The sequence below is a fragment of the Mustela putorius genome, unplaced genomic scaffold, assembly GCF_011764305.1.
Source record: "Mustela putorius furo isolate JIRA1106 unplaced genomic scaffold, ASM1176430v1.1 tig00000174_pilon_pilon_pilon, whole genome shotgun sequence".
In the NCBI taxonomy this organism is placed as follows: domain Eukaryota; kingdom Metazoa; phylum Chordata; class Mammalia; order Carnivora; family Mustelidae; genus Mustela; species Mustela putorius.
In genome coordinates, this window is record NW_025421304.1 from 40,841,312 (window position 1) to 40,854,949 (window position 13,638).

The 13,638-nt window shown below is 60.4% G+C and overlaps 1 protein-coding gene across 5 annotated transcripts in view; it reads left to right on the plus strand.

The window, feature by feature from the left end:
* The first annotated feature begins 11,464 nt into the window (after window positions 1-11,464).
* Window positions 11,465-13,638, plus strand: part of GSE1 (Gse1 coiled-coil protein) — a 387,483-nt gene continuing 385,309 nt past the window's right edge. For all 5 annotated transcript variants that reach the window (XM_004753868.3, XM_004753871.3, XM_013056953.2 and 2 more), the window contains exon 1: window positions 11,465-13,636. In XM_004753868.3, the coding sequence (XP_004753925.1) occupies window positions 11,768-13,636 (1,869 nt within the window). In that variant the 5' untranslated portion in view covers window positions 11,465-11,767. The remainder of the gene's footprint in view (window positions 13,637-13,638) is intronic.

A 13,638-nucleotide genomic window follows, 5' to 3' on the forward strand; every position in this document is an offset into this window, starting at 1 on the left:
CTATTTCGTACTCAACGCCAACACTGGGGGTGTGGGGGTGGGCCTTGCATCCCGTTCACAGGTGGAAACTTGGAGACTCAGGGGGCCCGGATGGACCCCAGATCCTTGGCTGCTGAGTTCAAGAGCCTACTGCTGCCTGCACCCCTCCCTGCTCTTCCCTGATATGACTTGAGACACCATCAAGATCAGTGTTTTTCAAACTGTGGTCCGTGTCCCCTGGATCTTTGTAAGAACAGTACAGATCTCCAGGTCCTGCTCCTGCTCCAGACCCAGGCGTCAGCTTGCCAAGTGGGCTCTTGGCAGTTCTGGGGCCCACTGAGTTTGCAACCGCCCGGCCCGGGCCCTGGAGACTTGGGGTTGAAGGAAACGCTGCCCAAATCCCATTATTTAGACGATTGTAACATGGGCTTTGGAGTTCCAGGGTCTCCGTTTTGTCTCAGGTTTTGCCTCTGCACCCTGCTGCCAGAGGGTCAGCTCTGCCAGTTCGGGAGCCCTGCGTCTCTGGAACAGCCCGGGGACAACCGGTCACACCCTGTTGGCCTCCAAGCCACGGGCCCGGAATGGGCTCTCCAAACCCAAGCGGTTAATTTTGGTTAACGCAGGGAACGGCAGCTCGGTTCACAAACTACCTGCCCTACCCGCTCCCTTCTCAGAGCCTGACCTTCTTGCGTGTCTCAGGGACCCAGAGCCAAGTGCCCATGTGAGCACTGTCCTGCCTCCTCCCTGTGCTTCTCCTCAAAATAATAGCTGTCTTTTATCTTAATGCAGCCGCCTATCTCCACCACCAACTCGTCTCTCCATCACCCCTCCTCTGCCCTCTCATCCGTCCACTGCCCGTTCTTCCTCTCCGTTCGTCTAGCCCCCCGTCCGCCAGCCAGCCCTCCACTCACCCATCCATCATGCCTCCTCTCTCCTTCCTTCCTTCCATCCGTCCATCCACCCACGCACCCATCCGTTCATTCATCCTGACACCCAGTAGGGGCTCAGTAAATTGCAGTTGAATGAATGATGAGTTTCTCCAAGCAATCTATCTAGAACCTTCTGAGAAAGGAGGGAAGAAAGATCTACCTAGAATAGGTAATTGGGACTGGAATGAGTGGCTCACATCTCTCCTGTTTATCCATTCTTCAGCGGATGCTTACTGAGTGGCCCCTGAGTGCCGGACGTTAGGCTAGGCTCTCGAGCTGGGACACAGTGTTGAACACAGACAGATGTCTGTCTGGCCCTTACCTTCATGGACCTTGCAAATTTGGGGGGGACACAGATGTTACTCAAATAACCACGCTCACAAATTCATAATTGCAAACAGCAGTTAAGTGCCCAGAAGGAAAAGAAATCACCCAGCATATCCCTGAGGTTCCTGAGCCAGGCCTGGGGACCAGCAAGGGCACCAGTGAGGTCTGGACCCTCCCTTAGGAGCCCAAAGATGAACCATGTGCCAACGAGGAACTCTGCCTCGGGTGGCTCAAGAGAGGGAATTAAATAAAGGGACCTGGTTACAGGAGTGATAACACAGTTCCCAGAACTGTGTAAAGCTACTGTCACCAACCCCCCCGCCCCACCCCAGGCCAGAGGGATCAAGAAGAGTGTTACTAGAGCTGTTGCTGCGGCCGTGAAGGAGTCAGGGCCCTTTCTGGGCCAACAGACATGGCCTGAAGCAGAAAGGAGAGACAGGGGAGAGAGAAGAGAAGAGGAGAAAGGAAGAAATACCCCGGCTTCTCCCTCTGCCTGCCCTTCCGACTCCCTTCAGTCTTCTAGTGGCTGAACTTAGGGGTGGTCACAATGCAAGGGAGGCTGGGACATGGAGTGTGTAGGGCCTGCCTACAGAGTGGAAGGGGGAGGAATAGCTTATGGCTGGCACAGGCAGAAATTCATGGGCACAGCGGGGAGGGAGGCAAGTTCCAGGCTGTTGAGAAGCACGTGCAAAGGCCCTGGGAAGCAAACACAGTGCCTGGTGCCTCTTAGGCCAAAGCACCTGGAGGGCTCAACAGACCAAGCGGAGTTCTGAGGGCTCCCACAGATGTGGGCAGTTCCCCGCCAACAGTGGGGTTTGATCTTTTCCCCCTGAGAGTTACAAAACTCGAGGAGGATTTCAAATAGGAGGGAGGCCGCAACCAGATTCGCACTTTTGAAAAGACCACGTGAGCTCCTGCGTGGAGAGCAGCTGGGCGGCGTCCCAGGGAGGAAGCAGCAGGAGGCCCCTGCCGCCCTGCCGCACCCAGGCCCCTGCCATGGCTTGCGCCCCAAACCACGGGCCCGCACCCAAGCCCCTGCCATGGCTTGCGCCCCAAACCACGGGCCCTCAGACCCGCCCCCACCCTCCGGCCTCACACACCCACGGCAGCAGGAAAGCTCCAGGTTCCTAGAATGATGTGTCCGCTTCCTTGATCATGCGCCTGCCGTCCTTTGAGATCTTGGCCCCCGGAAAGGGCCTCCTGCTCAGCCGGCCTCGTCCGCCCCCTCACCCTCCATGAAGCACCCCCCAGCTGCCCACAGCCCTGGCTGGGTTGCCAGCCACCACGGCACCTGTTTACGGCTGCTCTCCCTTCTCCAGGGGATCGGCTTTCAGCTCTGATAAATATTAATGGTCGTGTAGGGTCGCGGGGGGGCCCTGCCGGGAGATAGTCTTTCTGGAAGGCGCCTCAGGGCGCCTAGCTGGAGTTGCAGTGGGACACCCCGGCCTGACTCCCAGTCTCTCGCCGGCTCCACCCCACGGCCCTTGGGGGCGAGCCCGGAGCCCCGGGAGAGCACCCAGAGACCAGCTCTGTCTGCTTCTCTCTAACGGCAGAGCTGGTCACCCTGGAAGCCAAGCCTCGGGGTCCTGTAGAAGACACACAGTCAGGAAGGCGTACTTGAATGACAGGACGAGGGCACCTGGGCCCCAAAGCCAGGAGCCCCCATCTCCCGAGGGAGCAGGAGCACCATCGGCGGGGAGTTGCCCTCACAACTGTGCATGCCCAGGACCTGGGACTAGCTGAGCTGGGGCTTCCCTGGGGCCTTGGCCCCTCCACCTGTTAAGTAAAAGGGATGGGCTGGAGAAGGTCCAAAGTCTCAACTTTCCAAAAACGCACTTTAGAAGGCATCCACTTCTTCAAGGCGGAAGCCATTTCAGGGAGTGCGGGGGAGGCACAGACGCTGGTGTAATGGCTACCACGGGGCGGAGGGCACTCTTGTCATCAGTGGGGTCCGCATTGCTCCATGGCAATGCAGGGAGGCAGGCTCGGTTATTCCCTACATGCAGATGTGCTCAGGAAATGCGGCTCGGGAGTTCAGCCACCTACCCCGGGCCACATGGAAAGTATGTGGCAGGGCCGCGCTTTCCATCCAGATGTTGAAATCCCCTGGCAATGTCACGCCATGCTTGAGAGGGCGGGCTCTGGAGCCAGCCAGCCTGGCTTCGAATTTGGGAGCTGTGTGATCTTGGGTAAGTTGCTTAGCCTCTCTGTGCACTACGCTCCTCATCTACGAAGTGGAAATGGCACTTGTGTCCCTACCTCATGGAGTCCATTGAAAGGATTTAATGGGATTACGGCCACAGATTTGGAACGGAGGGTGGCTGGTTTAGGATCTGAGAGCTCCTCACCCCAAGTGCCTGCGGGTCCTGCGTGTACCGTCCCACAGTCTGTAGGCTTGGACCCCTCACAGTGTTGGACCCGGCCCCCACACCCCCCAGAAATATGCTTTGAATCCAGGAGGGAGTGGAGTCAGAACTCAAAGTAGGAACCGGGGACTGTAAGTCACTGTTCCTGGTGAGCGCCGTCCTTTCGACAGCTGGAATGTTCTAAATCATTCTAAGACCTGGGCAGATTGGAATTTTAAAATGTGTTTCCCCTTTTAGAGCAAGCCATGCCTAAGTATTTCTGGCCCGTGAAAGGAATACAGTTTCAGACCCGGCGCAGAGAAACCACGCGTGCTCGCACAACCCAAGGAAAACACCCACCACTGGGCTCTTTTCCTCTGCGGCTCCTGTGGGCTTCATGGGAACTGCTGGGCAGGGAGGCAGGCCCTGCAGGGAGACGGCACCCAGGGCCAGGCTGGAGAGCTGGCAGCCGAGAGCAGGGGTCGGGAACCAGCGAGTCCTGGGTATTCCACAAGCCCCCACAAATGTGGTTTCTGACATCTCACTACATAGGGACGTCAACCCTACGCCTACCCTGGGACCAGCAATTCCACTCCTCATATTTGCCCAACAGAAACTCATTATGTGTTTCTAACAAAAGACGTGGACTAGAATGTTCAGAGAAATGCCGTTCGTGTCAGCCTGAAATATGGCCTACCCCAAACTCATCAACAGTGGACGGGATGAATAAGTTATAGCATAGTCACTGGCGGTATACTATATAGCAAAAAAAAAAAAAAAAAAAAGAAGAAGAAGAATGGAGTATTCCTATGGGGGAGAAGCACGGAAGAACTTTACAGACATAATATAGAACCAAAAGCCAGACTCAAAGAAGACATATGACATACTTCTATTTATATAAAGTACAAAGACAGCGTGTACTGACACACGCCACCACCTGGGTGAACCCTGAAAACCTGAGGCCAAGGGAAAGAAACCAGGCACAAAGGGCCCATAGTCTCTCAGTCCATTTCCACAGAACGCTCAGAACCGGCCAATCCCCAGAGACCTAATAGACAAGGGGTTGTCGGGGGCTGGGGGCTGGGGGCAGGGGGTGGGCGGTGACAGATAAAGGGTCCAGAGTTTCTTTTAGGGGTGGAGATGTACAGCTGCCCCTGAATGTCCACCACGAATCGGGCGATGATGTGGCACATAAATGACCTCTCGACAGAGTTGCTGAAAAATAAACTACCAGTCTGGTCTTCAAAGCTGGGAAGCCCAGAGCTCTGGCTATTAGGCATTACCATTGGTGGGAGGCAGTGCCTGGAAGGGACCCCAGAAGGGAGGCTTCTGGGAGGCTGGACATGCTTATTTCTGATGTGCTCAATTTGTAAAAGTCCCGCAGACTGTCCCCCCATGGGGAGGCCCACTTTCCAGCATGGGGATCACCCTCCAAGGAGAGGTTCTGAAAAACAACACCCCAGTTTAGTCCTAGACACACGTTTCGGCCCCCATTTTTTGGTCCCCGTCATGAGTCCGGCAGCAAGCAACTGCAGAAGTGAAAGACCAGGGCAGGCCGGCTGGTGGGCTGGCACGCAGGCTTGGACTATCCTTCTATGACCCAGAGGAACAGCAGGAAAGAATCCGTTGCTGCTGGCTGCCAGCCCCCGCCCCCTGTTAGCCAGCGCCGGGGACCTGCCGCAGCCCCCTGAGTGTTCCAGGGCCTGAGGCTGAGGGAGCTGGGGCTGGGGTGGGGCCACTGGCAGAGCCATAGGCAGGACTCGAAGGCGTCCAGCAAGCCCTGGCCAGTAGCCTCCCTGGCAGGACCCCGTGAGGGACAAGGGTGCCTTTATTGTAGAGGCTGGGGGAGGCTGGCGGACGGGCCAGGCGCTGAGCACACAGCAGGCTGGATTAGAGCGGGACTCTCAGGACAGACGGCCTGATTTTGAATCCAGCTTTGCCACTCCCAGCTCCGTGTGACCTGGGGGACGTGCAGTCCCCGTTCCTGAGTGTCCGCAAAATTGGGTAACAGTGGCGCCTGTTTTCTAGGCAGTCACGAAATCTAAACTCGAGCATGCCGTCAGCTCAGCACAGAGCACCTGGCACCTCGTCAGCCTCCAGCCAACCCTAGCTTCCTACCACTGCGTGCCAGAGGACGCGAGCTGGGTCATCTATTGAGCGCCTGCTGCATGCCAGGCACCATTAAGGCAGCTACTATCTACCTTGGTTTCCAACCTCCCGCTCCCACCTCCTCCCCCCCCCCCCCCCACTGCCCTGCCTTCTCAGGAAACCTCCCTGGCTCGGAAGCCTGGCGGCTCACCACGTAAATGATTGCTGTGATTCCATGCCGCAGATCAGGCTCTGTCGAGAAACCAGCAGCCTGGGAGCCTTTGAGTTCACTCAAGATTTATGTGGAGTGTTTGTCCCCTCATCCCCAGTGGCAGGTCCGCCCTGGCGATCGTTCATCAAAGGGGTTTTACGAGGCCCCTGAAGTTGCTGGCAGTAGCCTCGGGTCTCCAGGCAGGGGAGGTCGGGGGGAATGGCGTCACCCGAGGGGAGGCTGGGCTGTTCGCTTCTGGAGTCTTTTCCCAGGTTCCTGGGAGCCAGGCTGAGGGGCACCTGACCCTGCTCTTAGGACCTGTACCCCGCTGTCTGATCCTTAAATGTGTGATGCAAGCACTGTTTCGTTTTTAACGAAGCCCTTTGCCGCTCACAGAATGCTTCTGCATCAGGGTCTCAGGACCCCCAAGATGGAAGGTGTGCCCTCCTCCCGTGTCCACTCTCTGAAGCTCCTATATTAAAAAAAGAAGGGGTGCTAAGATAAGGTCAGCCAACACGCTATTCATTTTTCATATTTACACTGAACAGATTAGCCTGGTTCACAGCAAGAAAATGCAAGGAAATTTCAGCAACCTTGGCAGCCGGGAGCTTTTCCCAGTCTCGGGAGCTGTGCCTCGGTTTCCCTGTCTCTCAAATGGAGCCGATGATTCCTGCTTTGCCCCCCTGGACTGCTCTGTCGTGCAGGCTAACGGGTGTGAAACAGCTCATAAGCCCGAGGCCCCCATAAATCCCAAGTGTTAGGGATTTTTTTGTTTTTTTTTTTTAATTGTTAACGATTGCACTCCTTCCCTCTGAGAAGGAGGACATATTTTTGCCGGTGGCCTGCCATGGTTAAAGCTCTTTCTGAGGATGGCAGAGAAGTGCTTGCTTCATTCTTAGGGGGGAAAAAAAAAAAAGGAAAGAAAGTAAGAAAAAAAAAATAGGGCAGTCAGATGATAAATTTTGTTTTCCTGGTCCTCAGTGAGCCAGAGGCCAAATACACAGCACACCCAGCCTCTGCAAGGGGAAGGACAGACCAGCCTGCAGAGGGAACCCTCCTGGAAGGGACGCTCCAACCCACGTGCCGTTTCGAGGGAGGAGGGACAGAGCAAAGACCCGCTGGGAAGGGAGGAGGCTGGGGGCACCAGGATGGACTTGGCCTCCATCGCCGGCCGTCGGCGGGGAGCGGGAGACTGGAAGCCGGCCGGAGTAGCTGGGCAGTTGTGGAACTTGGAAGGCCTGGTACGGTGTTGGCATCCCAAGTTCAAACACAGACTGAGCCCCATCCATGTCCCTGGCCTTGTGACACCGTGGGACAGCACAGGGGACGCCAGTCAGGCTCTGTCCCAAGGGGAGAGGCAGGCCCAGGGGCAGATGCACAAAATAACGTGTGATAAGTGCTCGGAGCCTGGAAACCAGCCTCCGTAGCAGGGTAAGGGCAGATTCCTGCGGTTTCTGGGCCAAGGCAGCCCCACAGGAAGCCGCGAATCTGAGATGTGCCCAGATGTTCCAGGCTGACGGGCCTTCTGGTCTCCTGCAGAATGGAGGTGGGGCACTTTCTCTCCATCCGTCCATTCGCCCTCAGCGCCGGGTCTGCCCCTGAGCACCTGTTGCTCCTTGGGAGGCCCCCCACTCCCAATCTGAGGAAGGAAGATGGGGTGAGCAGGCAGGGGCCCTGAGGGGAAACTAGTACCCTCTCTCCAGCAGCAAGGGGGGCCCTGCTCTCAAAGGGACATGGGGAGCCAGCTCTGGGAGGTATGGGGGGGGCGCACTTCCCAAGTGAAGTTAATACAATCCAACCTCACCGTCTGGAGTGTGCACCGTCTGTTCTCTGTCCCCCAGGACCCCCGCAGGGGCTCAGAGCACATGTGAGAGGCAGGAAGTGGAGGCACTGGAGGCCATCCCTGCCCTAACGCATGGGCATCTCAGGCCCCAGGGCCAACCAGGGAGGGTATCACAGGACACACTGCCCCAGTTCCGGCTCAGATTCACCTAGCTGCACCACCTGGGGCCTTTATTTACGCCCCCGCCCCGTGCCTCTGCCTCCTCCGTTGCAGGCTGGGGGTATATGAGAACCTCCCTCGCAGGCTTGTGGCAGAAACCGGGTCCGTTGCCATCTGTAAGGCACAGGTCCTTGCGTGTAATTAACATTCAACCAATGTACGCAAACGCTCCTGTTATTTCTGGGTCCAGAGCGTGCAGCTCTTGGAGACCGTCTCAGCTCACCCTCCTCCTAGCCCTCTGGGATGGGTCGTTGCGTTATCCCTGCTTTGTAGGTGGGGAGACCGAGGCTCAGAGAGGTGAAGGACAGACCGGGACCACGCAGCTCCTAACTGTCACACGTTTACAATGCCAAGAGCCCCAGCCCCGTGGGCCCACCCACAGAGGACAACCAGCATCCCCTGCCTTCTTCCTGCTCTTAGCAGTGATCCCTTGCTGCCTGGTTCCTGAGATGTGTGCGGGGGGACTTTCTGGAGCCCTGGTCGTGGAGGGAAACAAAAACATCCAGGTGGATGCTTCTCTTCTCCCACCCTGGGTCCACTTTATACACACATGCAAACACACACACACACACACACACAGGCGAGCTCATGAACACACACATCCATGTGCTCCTGTATGCACGCACGCATGTACACATCAGGACACAGATACACCTGCTAACAGGTGCAGACACACATGCCCACACGAACATAAACATATGCACACACCCACACGGGCACATCCACACATCCACACCCACAGCACATGCTCAGGAAGCTCTGCTCCAAGATCAGCTTAGTCTAGAAAATCCCACCTCCCTCATCTTGTCCCACTGACCCTGGGGCCCTCCTCTGTCACACAATGCCCCCCACCCCCACATTGAAGTACAAACAGGCAGGAGCAGAACCTCATCAACCACCAGGTAGAGTCAGAAATACACACTGTCACCTACGATGTGCCAGGCCTCTCTACCCAGGGCCTCAGGTGACACAGAAAAATCTGGTGAGGATCACCACCCCATTGGGCAGAGCAGGAAACTGAGGCCTGAGGAGCTAAGAGGTTTGCCCAAGACTTCCACAGATAGACAGGGATGGGGTAAGATGGGGCCCCAAGTGCACAGGACCCAGGCCCTGAGATGGGCTCTGGATATCCACAGTGAGCAAGACAGACCTGGTTCTTGTTGGGGGCAGGAGTCCCCAGGCTTCTGGTCAGCCAGACAAGGAACAGCTGAAGAAAAACAAATAAAATCAACAGCAAATTCCTAAGCCAACGAGCTGAGACAGAATGGCAGGGGGGACCTACCTGAGGCAGAGAAGTCAGAGAAGCCTTTCTGGGAGGGCGCTGTAGCCAAGACCCTAGAGAGGGACTGGAGTCCGTTTGCAAAGAAAGCCCACATTAGAGGTGGGAGGAAGCACATGCCAGGCCTCCAGGGGTTCAAGAGGAACCCCCCTACCCCCCAGGAACCTGCATTTCTTAAGCCAGCATTGTTCTGTGTGGGGTTTGAGGATTATGCTAGGGCACCATGAACAGGACCCCAGCCCTTTAAGTTGCCTGATCAGGCCCCTCCTGCCACCAGATACGAAAAATGCCAGAAGCAGGGGAGCCACAATAACCCGCCCCCCCCCCCAGCATTCCTCCCGGACAGTTTTGCTGACCTAGCTTTTTTCCTGGGCCTGGATAAGAACCTGCAGTACTGAATTCCTGGTGGTAGTGGTAATGATGATGGTGACTTTTTTTAAGTCCTAGACTGTGACGCCCAGATTATGCACCAAAGGTTCCCAAGAGGTGGTCCTTTCCTCTTGTTGCATTTATTAATAATGCATGGCCCTCCTCTGTGCCCAGGGGAAGCTGAGTACTATTTACATGTCAGTGCCCCAGAGGGCAGAGGGGCCCACCTGGCACCTTTGTCTCCAGGCTCACTCTGGGTTCCAGCTGACAGGCTGGGGGTAGCTAGCTGTCAACTTCTTAGGAGTCAGAGACTCATAGACTTTCGAAGCTGGAAGAGGTGTCCTTTCACAGATGGGAAATGGAGGCTCAGGAAGGCCCGAATTTGCACAAGGCCTCCCAGCCTGAGCCAGAGCAGGGGGGAGGACTGAGGGGTCCTGGCCATGTCCCCTGCCATGGACAGTTTCCATCAGCAGATGGGTGACATGGACCGGATATCTGCCTAGTCAGGGGCTTGAGGGCAGGGTCTTTTGGAGTCCACTGTCTGGGTGCCTGGAGCTGAATCCCAGCCCACTGTGCCTGAAAAGTAAGTTGACCCTCATGACCCTCGTGAACACATTCTCAGTGGGTCTTCTTTCTCATCTGTAAAATGGTCTGATGACAGCACTCAACCCAGAGTCACTGGGAGCAGGAACCGAGCTGATGTACATAAAGTGCTTAGACTAGCGCCTGGCACAGTTCATCTCCTGCCAGAGCTCCTGTTTATTAAGAGGAGGAAAGGGCCCAGAGTTGTCGAGTCACTTGCTCCGGAACACACAGCCCAGAGACACACGGGACCCTTCCTGTGCTGCTGGTGAGGGCGCGTTGGCAGCTGGCCAGCGGTGGGGAAGGCGTGGCAGGTTGGGGACCCCTGTCCTCCTGATGGTGCCTTCACTAATGTGTTCCAGGAGGCAGGAGACATCTCCTCTCCCGTCTGTCTCCAAAATTAGCACACTGGGCCCTGAAAGGTGCCTCAACCCGGGGCTGCTCAGGGCCGTAAATGACCCTCACGTGGTCCCTCCTTTCAAAGGAGGAGGGGGTCGGGGAGCCCGGGGTCGAATCGGCGGGGCGCTGCCCCTCCCGAGGGTCCCTCTGGGGCTCCTCGGTCTCTCTCTCTCTCTCTCTCTCTCTCTCTCTCTCTCGGGCGCCGGCCGCGTCCTGCTTGCCCTTTACTTAAAGAGCAGCTCCTGCGGCTGATGGGTCTCCGCGGGTCCCCGAGGAGACCCTTCAGACGGCCCGAGCCGGGCGCGCTGGAGAGAGCCCCTAATTGGGGCCATGAATCACGGCGCGCGGCTCCCGGCCGGACACAAAATAGATAGGAGCCGGCGAGCCATTGTGCGCAGTTGGGGCCGCGGGGGAGGGAGGGCCGAGGGGGCGGGGCGCCGGGCGCCGGGCGGGAGCGCGAGGGAGGGATTCCCCGCCCGCCGCGCGCCCGCCCTCCGCCCCCTCCCCCGCCTCCCTCCGCGCCGCCCGCCGCCCCGCCCCCCTCCTCCCCAATTAAATGACCCCACGCTTTGGCAGGCGCCGGAGCTCGCACATGCGGCCGCCGCTCCAGCCGCCCGGGGCCCGCCGCCGCCGCCGCCGCCGCCGCCGCCGCTGCGTTCCGGGCGCGCTCGCCGCGGCGCCGCCGGGGGCTCGGCAGGCCCGGGGGGCGCCCCTGCGAGCGGCCGTGCGCCCGCGCCCGCGCCGGCCGCCCGCCGCCAAACTTCGCGGCGCGCTCATGCCCCAAGTTGGGCGCGGCGGCGGCGGCGGCGGGCGCTGAGGGCGGCCCGGGGGGCCCGGGGCGCGGGGCCGGGCGGACGCGGCGCGGCCATGAGCGGGCGGCCGGCGCCGCTCTCCCGCAAGCAGCGGCTCATGGCAGCCGTGGGCGAGCGGGCGGCGGCGGGCGGCGGCGGCGGCGGCGGGGGCGGCGGGGGCGGCGGGGGCGGCGGGGGCGGCGCGCCGCTCTCCTGCTTCATCTGCGGCGGCGGCATCCGACGCGGCAAGGAGCTGAAGCTGCAGGTGAAGCAGCCGGCGGCGGCGGCGGGCGCGGGGGCCGCGGCGCAGCCCTTCTTCCCGTTCCTGCAGCAGCAGGAGCCGGCGCCCGGCGCGCGCGAGCTGTGCCCGGCCGACGGCTGCGTGCTGGTGTGCGCCGTGTGCCGCTGCTTCCTGGGCGAGCAGTGGGCCGCGTTCGAGCGCGCCCGCACGCCGGTGGACAAGCGCATGTACTGGCTCAAGCGGCCGCACCAGTGCGACGCGGGCGCGGGCGGGCGCCGCGGGGCTGCCGGGGCCCCCCGGGAGTGGAACGTCGCCTACGCGCTGGGCGGCGCGGCGGGCGACGAGACGCGGGACTCCGAGCTGTCGGAGCTGTCGGACACCGACCCCCTCTCCGAGACCGAGCCGGCCGTGCGCGACGCCGCCAGCCCCCGCCCGGGGCCCGGGCCTCGCGGGGGCCGCTGCCAGGAGTGGAGGCCGACGCCGGGACCCCCTCCGGGACAGGGCGACGTGGAGGAGGAGGAGGGGGGGGCCCCCTCGAAGCAGCGCGGGGACGGCGAGCCCAAGACCGGCGGGAGGCGCAGGCGGAAGGCCGCCGGGAGGCACTGGGCGCCCGAGGCCCGGGCCAGCGTCCTGAGGGGCATTCAGGATCCTTGGCAAGGCCCTCCAGTCCAGGTGGCCCCCGCGGACGGCATGAAGGGAGTCCCTTCGGGCAGGGCCGCTAAGACCCCCGAGAGCAGGCCGCGGGGGGAGACCCGCGGGAGCTATTGCATGTCCGAGGACAGTGACATCAACATCACCAGCGAGGAAGAGGACCGCAAGGAGCAGCCTCCGCCTGGCCTGCCGGAGAAGGAGAGCGCAGGCCGTGTCCCCTGGGCTTCCCTGGAGAGCAGGGCTGCGCCACCAGAGGGCCTTTGCTGCTACATTTGTGGGTCGGCACTGGCGCCAGCCTCGCAGCACCAGATCCACGTGCAGAAGCAGGAAAAGCTGGCCCAGGCGCCCTTCTTCCCTTTCTTGTGGCTGCACAGCCCCCCTCCAGGGGCACAGCCCATCAGCGAGGGGGGCAGCACCCTGGTGTGCCCCTGCTGCTTCTCCTCGCTCATGCAGCAGTGGCAGAGCTTTGAGCTGGCCAGCGTGCCTGTCCTGCAGCGGCTCTACGTGGTGCCCCTGAACAGCCATGCCCCCGGCATGGCCTCCAAGGGCAGGAGGCTCCCCAGGGAAGATGGCCCGCCAGCTGGGACCCTGCCGGAGGCCTGCTACCTCTGCGGGGAAGACTGTACCCAGGATGCCCGGGCAGTGGCCTCCCGGCTCCTCAATGGCAGTGCCAGGGGCTCCATGCATTTCCCCTTCCTCAGCCTCCTGCCCTGTCCGCCCAATGCCCGGGGCCCCAACAAGCGCTGCGAGGTCCGAAGCTGCCCCAAGTGCTTCAGTGTCCTGGAGGACGTCTGGGCCCTGTACCGGGCCTGCCAGAACGAGGAGCTTATCACTTCTGTGCAGGGTTTCCTGGGCAGGTACCACCAGGCTTTCTCAGCCTCAGACCCTGCTGTCTCCGAACCACCTGCTCCGGCCCGCGGCAGCCCCGCGTCCATCTGCTACACCTGCGGGGCCGAGCTGGGCCCTGGGAGGGAGTTCCAGCTCAACGTGAACCCCTCCGGCCGCCTGGGCGAGAAGGAGCCGTTCTTTCCGTGCCTCGCTGTTTACCCGCCTGCCCCGCGCGCCCGGCCTGCTGACTCCACAGGCCTGGTGGCCACCTGCGTCCTCTGCTACCACGACCTCCTGGGCCAGTGGCTGCAGCACGAGGCCCGCAGCGCCCACCACACCGTCAGCCCCTGGTCACGGCAGTACCAAGTGGACACGTTCGTGTGCTTCTTTTGCCAGCAGGAGAAAAAGCGGTGTCTCGGGCTCAAGGCTGTGCGGGTGGCCCGGCTGCCCTTGTTTCTCTACACCCTCCGAGCCGGCCACAGCTTGCTGGTGGACGACGGGCGGCAGTTGATCATTGGCGCCTGCGTGGAGTGCGGGACCCTGGTGTGTGCAGGCCCGGGGCTCACCCGCCAGGGGCCTGCAGGTTGGAGCTCCCCAGTGACAGCAGGGATGAAGGT